Source organism: Bufo gargarizans, chromosome 2 (assembly GCF_014858855.1).
Source record: "Bufo gargarizans isolate SCDJY-AF-19 chromosome 2, ASM1485885v1, whole genome shotgun sequence".
Taxonomy (NCBI): Eukaryota; Metazoa; Chordata; class Amphibia; order Anura; family Bufonidae; genus Bufo; species Bufo gargarizans.
The window spans coordinates 273,209,633-273,221,766 of NC_058081.1; the positions used below are offsets into that span (position 1 = coordinate 273,209,633).

The window sequence follows — 12,134 nt, forward strand, 5'->3', positions numbered from 1 at the left end:
GTCCATCACAAGTGGATGAGGTGAGTTAAATTAATATTTTTTTACCTTTTTACCCCTCCATCCCTAATTTACTAACCATGTTATAAGGGTAAATAATAAAATCTACACAACACCTAACCCAAACCCGAACTTCGGTGAATAAGTTTGGTTCTTGGTACCAAACATGCCGATTTTTCTCACGCACGTGAAAAATGCATTAAAATGCTTTGCACTTGCACAGAAAAATTGCGCATTTTCCTGCGACGCACCCGCATCACACGCGACTCCCGTGTGAAAGAGGCCTTAGTGTTAATCATCGATCTGAAGTCGATTCGTTCAAAAACTTAGATTTTTAAAATATTTTTTAAGATGTAGAAATGAATACCGAAATTCATTCACTGAAGTCTCGCTCGACTTCAGGTGAAACAAATTTTTTCTCCATGGAGGCAATTCATTTTAATGCTGTATGGAGACAGCATTAAAACCGAAGTTTTTTTTAATGAATGGACTTCAGATCGATCATCAGTAGCTCCATTCGCTCAAGACTACTTCACACTAGACCTCAAGCAACTTGGACTGTGTGCCTCTCCACCCTTTCTTGAGACTATGGAACCTTGATTTCCAAATGAAATGAAAAATTTACCAAAATCTGAAACGGGACTTTGGAGCAATGAGCAACAGTTCAGTCCTTTTTCTCCATAGCCCAGGTAAGATGCTTCTGACATTGACTCTGGGTCATGAGTGGCTTGACACTTACAATGCAACTGTTGTAGCCCATGTCCTGGATACGTCTGTGTGTGTGTGTGTGTGGTGGCTCTTCAAGCACTGACTCCAGCCACACTCCTTGTGGATCTCCTCCAAATTCTTGAATGACCTTTTCTTGGCAGTTCTTTAAAGGCAACGGTTATCCCTTTTACTTGTACACCTTTTTCTACCACACTTTTTCCTTCCACTCCACTTTCCATTAATATGCTCCTTGTGAACAGCCACCTTCTTTAGCGATTACCCTTTGTGGCTTGCCCTCCTTGTGGAGAGTGTCAATGACTGTCTTCTAGACAACTGTCAAGTCAGCAGTCCTCTCCATGATTGTGTAACCTACTGAACTAGACTGAGGCACTATATAAAGGCTTAGGAAACCTTTCCAGATGGTTTTGTTGATTAGCTGATTGGAGTGTGACACTGAGTCTACAATATTGAACTTTTTCACAATATTCTTATTTTCTGAGATACTGATTTTTGTGTTTTCATTAGCTGTAAGCCATAATCATCAACATTAGGGTCAATTCACATGTCGGCAAATGGGTCCGCATCCGTTCTGCAATATCGGGAACGGGTGCAGACCCATTCATTCTCTGTGGGGCCGGAAGAGATGCGGAGAGCACACTATGTGCTCTCCGCATCCGCATTTCCGGAGCGCATCCCCGAACCTCCGGGCTTTGGCCCCGAACTTCCGGGCCACGGCTCCGCTTAAAAATAGAAAATGTCCTATTCTTGTCCGCTAGTGCGGACAAGAATAGGCAGTTCTATGGGGGGTGCCGGCCGGGTGTATTGCGGATCCGCAATACACCACAAACGTGTGAATGTATTTATTTTAAGGCTCCAATCCTGAAGTAGATCACTCTGTATGTATTGAATCTGTATAATGATTTTGAATTAAATTACTGAAATAAATTAACTTTTCAATGATATTCAAATATGTTGAAATTACAGATTAGCCTATTGTTTTACCCTAAAAATGGCAAAAAACTCAGCAAAATGTTGTGTGTGAACATACCCTTTAGGTACTTTTAACTAGCTCAGAGATCCTTTCTTAAAGAAGTTGTGCAATGTGATAATGCTGACGAGCTATCCTCAGGATCTGTCACCAATATCAGATCAGCAGACATCTGACTCCCGGCACCCCCACCAATCAGCTATTTCAAAAGGTTGCTGCACTGTGCTAGGGCTGAATTTTCTTTTCTGTTTAACTGCACGTCTTTTAAGCTGATAGCAGTGGAGCTGTGTATCCACTTAAGTTTATAGGACGAGTATTTATAGTTACTTTACATTAGCTGCAGGCTAGACAGTGTGCAATTAATCAGGGAAGAGGAAGCCGTGCTTGCAGGAGCTGAACAACCTCTTTAAAAAGCTAATTTCCGGGATTTGGACCTCCGCCGTTCTGATATTGATTACCTATTCTGAGGATAGGCCATCAAAATCGTCACATCGCACATCAACTTAAGATTAAAGGTCCAGCACTCAGCCTCACAATTGCCATCTTCTGACATGGAAGATGGAAGGTGCGGTTTAACTGCAGTCAACATTTTAGTGGCCTTTGAATGGGAAAGGGTAGAGCATAAAATTAGAAAAAAATCAGGAAGTGTGCCATGGATTTCAGTTGTATCCTTGGTACCAATGCGTGCCACTAGCGGTGCCATGGAATGGGTGTGTCCCTACACACTCTGGCTCAGTCATTAGGGACATGCCCAACAGGTTACACCCAGTTGTCAAATTATCTATACATGTCTAGGAGTTATAACCGAGGACCATCACAATACAGATTTCTAAGAAGGGTTTTTCCAGACTTCATTAAGGATAAAAGACTTCAAAAGGAAAACCAACAGCTCCTCTATAAAGGGGTGGCCATTTTTGTTTTATTTTTTAATCCACCCCTAGTTTTGTTTTTAATAACTTATACAATTGGCACATGTGAAATCACTCTAGATTTGGGCTTCCTTGTAATAAAATAACTTAAAGGGGTTCTGCACTTTGTTTAAACTGAAATCTATCCTCTGAATAGATCATCAGCATCTGATCGGCGTTGGTCTGACACCCGGGACCCCCGCCGATCAACTGTTTGAGAAGGCAGCGCCGCGGCGGCCTTCTCACAGTTTACCACTGGCCCAGTGACGTCACGACTTGTATCACTGGCCTGGGCGGGGCTAAGCTCCATTCAAGTGAACAGAGCTTAGCCCCGCCCAGGCAAGTTGATACTATGACCACCCTGCAGCGGTGGCCATACTTTCACTCTGTAGGAAAAAGCGCCAGACTATCTGGTGATTGGGACCGTGGAAGCACATATAGGTTGGTCCTTTTTCCTACAGTGTGCAAGCAAGGCCACCGCTGCTGGACTGCAGCGGTGGTCATAACCATGGCCACGCAAAGTTTATAATGCAATGATAAAATGAATCAAGCCAGCAAAGGAGGCAATATGGACAATCACAATACATTAGTAGGGCCCCTTTCAGACGAGCGAGTGTCACGCATTGTACTCGTAGAGCAGCACCTGTCCTGAACTTCCAGCATAGCATTATATTGATTTATGATGCTATGTAACCCTTAGAGGTCTGGAATGTATTGGATAACACTGAAATAATGCTGTCAGTGTTATACAGTACATCCCAGAACTGTAAGTGTTTCATAGCATCATAAATCAATATAATGCTATGCGACCCCGGCAGTGCTGGAAGTTCAGGACAGATGCCTCGCCGCGAGTACAATGTGTGACACTCGCTCGTCTGAAAGGGGCCTAAGCGCCTTGTACTAACTTCTCTGCATGATAAATGCCACTTGCTGAAGTGAGACAACCCCTTTAATTATTTAAACTGATTTTAATTAAGGTGTGGGACAATTAACATTGGTATAAAATGTTCTTGCACGTTTATTTCTCTGCCAGATAACTTTACTGCACTTATGGCTGCATGTACTGCGCGGGCATCTGAGGAAAATATTGTGAAGTGTGTTGATTTGCTGCTTTCAAGAAATGTGAACCCAAATGTATGCTGCAGGTAAGGACTTGGAATTGCCTATAATACTAAATTGTGTAAATTGCATAAGACCTTGCTGAATACTATTTGATGATGTTTATATTAAAAAATCATGTGTCATTTTGACTGGTTTTGCAACCAGAAAAAAATGGGAAAATGAAAAGTAATTCAGTGTGAATGTGTTGTAAAAAGAAAATCGATAGACCAGGTATGGTAATAATGGCCCAGTTTGTAGTGGAAAGATTTATACCGCTCGGTATTGGCTCACAATTACTGACCATAGCACAGACGTGTGAACTAGTCATAAGGGTATATTGACATATAACTCTTAGGGCTGTTTCACACGAGCGGATGCCGTGCGTGACATCCGCTCTGTGAATGACAGTCAAGACCCGATGCAGACAGCAGAAGCACGGAGCATTAACATGATTGATGATGCTCCGTGCCTCTCTGTGATCTCTTTACTACGAAATCACAGTGAGATAAAGTTGTCATTGTGATTTCGTAGTAAAGAGGTCACAGAGAGGCACGGAGCATTATCAGTCATGTTACTGTTCCGTGCCTCTGCAGTCCGCATCGGGTCTTGGCTGTCATTCACGCAGCGGATGTCACGCACGGCATCCGCTCGTGTGAAACAGCCCTTAGGGTCCATTCACACGTCCGTAGAATGGGTCCGTATCCGTTCCGCAATCATCTACCTTTTCCCATATTAAAAGTAAAAGTAAATAGACCATTAAAAAAATAAAGATCATTAGTGCGGCCATATCCCAAAATGCCCATACTTTAAAAATATAAAATTATTTCTCTCGCACAGTGAACTGCGTAAAAAACAAAACAAAAAAAAAACATCAACATAACTAGTTTGTTGTTTTTTCATCTCTTCACCTCACTAAAAAAAATATATATATAAAATGTGATCAAAAAGTCATGCACACTCCTAAATGGTATCAATAAAAACTACAGATTGTCCTGAAAACATGATCCCTCACACTCTCCTCCATAGATGTAAATATGAAAAGTTATGGGGGGTCCGAATGTGGCGATGCAAAGAAAATTTTCCCCAAGTTTTTTATTTTAAGATTATTTTTTTTTTTTCAAATATTAAAAGATGTGAAAAACGAAACAAATGTGGTATCGCCATAATCTCATTGACCTAGAGAATGAAGGTAACTGGTCACCTTTACTGCATAACGAAGACTAAAAATAAAACTGGTGGAATAGCACATAGGGAACCATGCTCATAGGGAAACATTGGTTTTTGCCTGTTGAGCGTTTTACAGCGCGTAGGAACGCGCTGTAAAATGCTCAGGTGTGAACCCAGCCTAAGTCTTCAGATGTATACAAGTATGAATCACCATTTTCATAAGCAAATATATATATATATATATATATATATATATATATATATATATATATACACACACACATACACAGTACAGACCAAAAGTTTGGACACACCTTCTCATTCAAAGAGTTTTCTTTATTTTCATGACTGAAAATTGTAGATTCATGCTGAAGGCATCAAAACTATGAATTAACACATGTGGAATTATATACATAACAAACAAGTGTGAAACCACTGAAAATATGTCATATTCTAGGTTCTTCAAAGTAGCCACCTTTTGCTTTGATTACTGCTTTGCACACTCTTGGCATTCTCTTGATGAGTTTCGAGGTAGTCACCTGAAATGGTTTTCACTTCACAGGTGTGCCCTGTCAGGTTTAATAAGTGGGATTTCTTGCCTTATAAATGGGGTTGGGACCATCAGTTGCGTTGTGGAGAAGTCAGGTGGATACACAGCTGATAGTCCTACTGAATAGACTGTTAGAATTTGTATTATGGCAAGAAAAAAAGCAGCTAAGTAAAGAAAAACGAGTGGCCTTTATTACTTTAAGAAATGAAAGTCAGTCAGTCCAAAAAATTGGGAAAACTTTGAAAGTGTCCCCAAGTGCAGTCACAAAAACCACCAAGCGATACAAAGAAACTGGCTCACATGCGGACCGCCCCAGGAAAGGAAGACCAAGAGTCACCTCTGCTGTGGAGAATAAGTTCATCCGAGTCACCAGCCTCAGAAATCGCAGGTTAACAGCAGCTCAGATTAGAGACCAGGTCAATGCCACACAGAGTTCTAGCAGCAGACACATCTCTAGAACAACTGTTAAGAGGAGACTGTGTGAATCAGGCCTTCATGGTAGAATATCTGATAGGAAACCACTGCTAAGGACAGGCAACAAGCAGAAGAGACTTGTTTGGGCTAAAGAACACAAGGAATGGACATTAGACCAGTGGAAATCTGTGCTTTGGTCTGATGTAGGGTTGGGCGATATACCGGTATCACGATATACCGCGGTATTAAAAAAACGGCGATATGGCGATATCGACGTTTCCTAAATACCGCGGTATTTTGTGACGTCATCAAAGCGGTCAGCGCACATTGTGCGCTGACCTCTTCTAAACGTGCGTCCGCCCGCCCCTGCACCTTGCATAGCGCTGGGTAACATTACTTCCTCTCGCTCCTGGCCTGCCTCCTTCTTGCTCCGCCTCCCTTAGTCAAATCTCCACCCACCATCTGACGTCGTCATCCACCAGTGCCGGCTCTGTGTGTGGCGAACTGGCGATCCCCTGTGTGAGTACTGGTGTCTCTGGAGAGACTTTTTCTGCGGCTGTCTCACTAGTGTGTGCTCTGTCTGATGACGAAATTATAAACCTACTACTTCCTGCAGCGGCCGCCCCGACTCTCCCTCCTCCTCGCTCCCATAAGACCTTATTATAACGCTCCTTGTGGCCCCCTTATACAGTGTAACGCCTCTTTGTGGCCCCCCATACAGTGTAACGCCTCCTTGTGGCCCCCCATACAGTGTAACGCCTCCTTGTGGCCCCCCATACAGTGTAACGCCTCCTTGTGGCCCCCCATACAGTGTAACGCCTCCTTGTGGCCCCCCATACAGTGTAACGCCTCCTTGTGGCCCCCCATACAGTGTAACGCCTCCTTGTGGCCCCCCATACAGTGTAACGCCTCCTTGTGGCTGCCCCCATACAGTGTAACGCCTCCTTGTGGCTGCCCCCATACAGTGTAACGCCTCCTTGTGGCTGCCCCCATACAGTGTAACGTCTCCTTGTGGCTGCCCCCATACAGTGTAACGCCTCCTTGTGGCCCCCCATACAGTGTAACGTCTCCCTGTGGCTGCCCCCATACAGTGTAACGTCTCCCTGTGGCTGCCCCCATACAGTATAACGTCTCCTTGTGTTTTTTTTTCTTTTAAACGGGCATTTATCGCGATATATATCGTTATCGCGATAACTTTTTTAATATCGTTATCGTCTGAATATTTTTGATATCGTCCAACCCTAGTCTGATGAGTCCAAATTTGAGATCTTTGGTTCCAACCACCGTGTCTTTGTGCGACGCAGAAAAGGTGAACGTATGGACTCTACATGCCTGGTTCCCACCGTGAAGCATGGAGGAGGAGGTGTGATGGTGTGGGGGTGCTTTGCTGGTGACACTGTTGGGGATTTATTCAAAATTGAAGGCATACTGAACCAGCATGGCTACCACAGCATCTTGCAGCGGCATGCTATTCCATCCGGTTTGCGTTTTAGTTGGACCATCATTTATTTTTCAACAGGACAATGACCCCAAACACACCTCCAGGCTGTGTAAGGGCTATTTGACCATGAAGGAGAGTGATGGGGTGCTGCGCCAGATGACCTGGCCTCCACAGTCACCGGACCTGATCCCAATCGTGATGGTTTGGGGTGAGCTGGACCGCAGAGTGAAGGCAAAAGGGCCAACAAGTGCTAAGCATCTCTGGGAACTCCTTCAAGACTGTTGGAAGACCATTTCAGGTGACTACCTCTTGAAGCTCATCAAGAGAATGCCAAGAGTGTGCAAAGCAGTAATCAAAGCAAAAGGTGGCTACTTTGAAGAACCTAGAATATGACATATTTTCAGTTGTTTCACATTTGTTTATGTATATAATTGCACATGTGTTAATTCATAGTTTTGATGCCTTCAGTGTGAATCTACAATTTTCATAGTCATGAAAATAAAGAAAACTCTTTGAATGAGAAGGTGTGTCCAAACTTTTGGTCTGTACTGTATATATATTTCTTTTAACAAATGTCAGCCATGTGGAGACATGCCTGTAATTGCTTGCATCTTGTTTGTTAACTAAACTTCCCTTGCTTATTTTTCTTGGTTTGCACATGTCTTTTGGAGCTCTAGATCCAATCCTCCTCTCTTTGCACATGCTATGTTACAGCATTTTTCTTTAACATGAAAAGCCTTATTCAGACCTCCAAGTAATGTGCAGTCTAAATACCGGCACTTTGTGTTCTACCTCGCTCGTGCTGAACAACAAATGTCTGACAGTGCTGAGCAGAGCAGACCAAGGTGGTGGAGATCTAGAGTCCACTTACTGCTTCATCTTGGTTCTACACAAACCTTTCTTCACTCCTGCTGTATCTCAGGTTTGATATCAAGCACTTCATAACATTTCTAATTAACTATATAGCAAATAAATGGGGGGAAAACATGCAGCGTCTGAGGGAGGATTTAGATGTGGCGGTTTTGTTTAGTAGCATGGATTCCGCACAGCACATCTACAGAAAATTCCAGTAAACCTACCGTTTCACCACTTGTATAGCTGGGAAATTGGCAGGGACTCCATATGACATGCAGATTTTGTTGTGAAATTGCTGCCAATTAGCCTCACGTTTAGTGAGGCTCAAAGATGATCCCAGATATAGTTATTACATAGTGTATAAAACCCCTGCATTTCTATACAACCTAGGTCTGCGGACTGACTCAGACTGTCCCTGGTGTGAGGGCACGGACACTTCCTTGCTGCACATGTTCTAGGGGAGTACTGGGGATTATTTCTAAAATAATTAGGTCTGTATATTAGGTCTCTTAAAGGGGTTGTCTGAGTTATATAAATCTAGGGCAATCAGCATTATAACATATCTACTATTACCTTTGTAAATCACTCTTTATGTATGATGTCTTGTTTCTTCTGTGCTGATGTGGGTCACGTGACCCGCAACGTCATCCAGCAAGCTCCCTGTGCTGACGTTTTGTGTACAGGCTTATCCCTGCCTTAGGGAGTGGCCTGGCTCTACACGAAACGTCAGAGCCTTGTGTGGCCGCCCCCTCCCTCTGCGTCTGGCTGCCGCGGCTGCTGTAAGGGATCGCGCATGCGCGATCCTTACCAGTGCCGGCAGCCTTGTGAAAAGATTCACTGGACTGGTGTGTCTGCTCCCTCCATGTGATCCACCAGTGTGCCTGTTTCCCTGCCTCTGCGTTTGGCTGCCGGACGGCTCCTGCGCGATCATTACCAGTGCCGACAGCCTTATCAAATTAGCATTGCCCTATTCCACTGGCCATCAGAACTAAAAGCCACCCCCAGGAACAAAACAAAGTATAGCTTAGATATACTTATATATTGGATAAAGAGCTATATCTAAGCTATACCTAAATTGACTGAACTCCACGGCACTTTTAAAATCAAACGTGTGTTTATTCACCAAGTGACAGCGACGTTTCGGTCCGCTCAATGGAACCTTTCTCAAGTAGTGATGACAATAAACTAGTGTTCAGTGCAGGTACAAATACATGTCCACATGATCATAAGTAATTAAGACCAATTAATCAATAATTGTGTACAAAGTATCTAAATATCCAAAAAACATCAATACAATTCATATTGTGTATAGCCATATATTATAAAAAGATAAGTGCATCCATAAATATACAAAATTCATAAAATCAAAGTGAATCCTAGAGTTTTGAAATAAACCCTATAACCTATATCTAAGCTATACCTAAACAAACAAGAACACTGGGCAGCACAGCAGTTTCAATGTGTAGATGTGGAGTACCAGTAGCTGATATATATTGGTATACAAAGATATATATATATATATAGATCTGCAATGTGACAGGAAGATCTTCTGCCTGTGTGAGCTAGGAGATGATCATGTGATTGTGTTTGTATGCTAGATTAGGTTGTGCAGGGGGCGGGGAAGGTCAGATTATTCACGCCCACAAAATATTCATGAGGGAGAGCTCAGGCATTGTTGTTACACGCCCCTTCAGTTAAAGGGATTGTCCCACCCAAAAATTTCTACAGTTCTCAAATCCGCACCTGAATTTGAATACTTTTGTAATTGCAAGTAATAAAAAAATTTGTATAGTTACTTAGTTGTTCAATAAAATGTTCCTCTAAAGCGCCACCTGCAGTTTGTTCTTTTTCTTATTTCCTGCTCACTGAGAAGGTCGCACATGCTCAGTTTCATCCTTCAACTGCCTCCTGAGCTGTGATAGGGAGAGCTGAGACACGCCCCCTTAGCTAGAGCAGAAAAGACACTCCTCCCCTTGAGCTGTCAGCTTGATATAAGTCTAGCAGAGAAATTAATGGGGAGATCTTTGGATCCATGTGAGGTACAGGGCTGGTGTTAGCTTTGTTAGAAAGGTATGGTCATATACTATTTTATGTCTGATTTTTATTTTATTTTTTTACGTTAATTATGGGATAACCCCTTTAATAGTTAATTATTCCCAGAAAATCCCTTTGTTACGGTGCCCTCTGGTTACAGTATTTGCTTTTTACAATGGTTTTTTCCCAGGTCATTCTAATTAAAACCACATTCATCTAAAGCTCTGCTCACATCCGTGCGCGGCTGCCGCTGAAGACCAATGAGGACAGAGTAGGAGGAGGAGGGGAGGGACTGTGGCCACTGCGCCACCAATGAATGTGCTGGCCATATCCCACAGGGTCCCCCTCCCCCCCCCCCCATCATTGGTGGCAGTGTCAGTTCCGATCGGAGCCCCAGCAGTGTAATGCTGGGGCTCCGATGGGTTACCATGGCAGCCAGGAGTCACGCTACTGAAGTCCTGGCTGCCATGGTATGTTAGTGAGCAGAGAGCAGCGCATTATACTCACGTGCGCTGTGGCCGCCGGTCGCTCCTTCTTCTGTCTGTGCGGCGGATTGCTAATGCTTACAGCATTAGCAATGCGCCGCACAGACCTATGAGAAGGAGCGACCGCCGGCCACAGCGCACGTGAGTATAATGCGCTGCTCTCTGCTCACTAACATACCATGGCAGCCAGGACTTCAGTAGCGTGACTCCTGGCTGCCATGGTAACCCATCGGAGCCCCAGCATTACACTGCTGGGGCTCCGATCGGAACTGACACTGCCACCAATGATGGGGGGGAGGAGGGGGACCCTGTGGCCACTGCCACCAATGATTAATACTGGGGAGGGAGGGAGGGGGGGGGGTTGCGTTACCAGAGGGGGCAGGCAGATCAGAGGCTGGGGGCAGGGGGGGAGGCAGATCAGAGGCTGGGGGGAGGGTGGGAGGCAGATCAGAGGCTGGGGGGAGGCAGATCAGAGGCTGGGGGGAGGCAGATGGAGAGAGAGAGTGGTAATGGAGGCTGCAAGCACCACCTTGGCATGTATAAAGTTATTGGTTTAGAGAGGGGTTAATGAAGGCACCTCCAAGGTGCTTTCATTAACCTCTTCAAACCAATAACTTTATACATGCCTAATGCCAAGGTGCTTCCATTAACCCCTTCAAACCCAATGGGCATGTATAAAGTTATTGGTTTGGAGGGGTTAATGGAAGCACCTTGGCATTAGGCATGTATAAAGTTATTAACCCCTTCAAACCAATAACTTTATACATACCTAATTACGTACGTTATTTTAAGTAGCTTTTTCTTATTAGATTACTCGATGAATTGAGAAATATAATCAATAGAATACTCGATTACAAAAATATTCGTTTACTGCAGCCCTACTGTGGACACTGAGATTCTTGATGGAAACCCAAATGTGAATGTGATCAATCCCTTCCAAGGCTACAGACAAGGTGTGGAAATCTTTCCTTGAAAAGGCTGTCCAGCCTAGGAGCCAACAACCTACAGTGGTCGTAACCTGTCCCCAATAAAAAAAACTCCTTTGACCACAGTCCTGCAGTTCCAAGGCACTTCCAGTCCCTGACGGTCTTCAAGGATTCTTGGTCCCATGACCACTGTGGCCAATCACAGGCCTTAGCAGTCATGTACAAGAATAACCTCTACAGAGGAAACTTTTTGATTGTGAGGCTTCCTGTATGTTCAAGCTTAAATCATGCTTCCCCCATTGATTTAAACAGGATTGAATTCTACATTACTAAATAGTTCCTATTTTGGAGATTGTCATGTATATTTTTGTGAAATGCGCCAGAGAGATGTAAGGCCTGGCTTTTACCCATCATTTTGTAGCTGCTTTTTAACGGGTAAGAAATATAACTGAATGGATTTTACCAACAGCAGTGGCTGGAAATCGTTTACATTTATCGCATGTGACCACTGCAGCTAATCGCTGGCAGCCGCGGTAACCTGCTCCCCTTGCGTCACATGC

The 12,134-nt window shown here is 43.9% G+C and overlaps 1 protein-coding gene across 1 annotated transcript in view; it reads left to right on the forward strand.

Moving 5' to 3' along the window:
* Positions 1 to 12,134, forward strand: part of ASZ1 (ankyrin repeat, SAM and basic leucine zipper domain containing 1) — a 122,627-nt gene that overhangs the window by 35,236 nt on the left and 75,257 nt on the right. Inside the window, exon 4 of the mRNA XM_044277193.1 lies at positions 3,635 to 3,746. Within this exon, the coding sequence (XP_044133128.1) occupies positions 3,635 to 3,746 (112 nt within the window). The remainder of the gene's footprint in view (positions 1 to 3,634; positions 3,747 to 12,134) is intronic.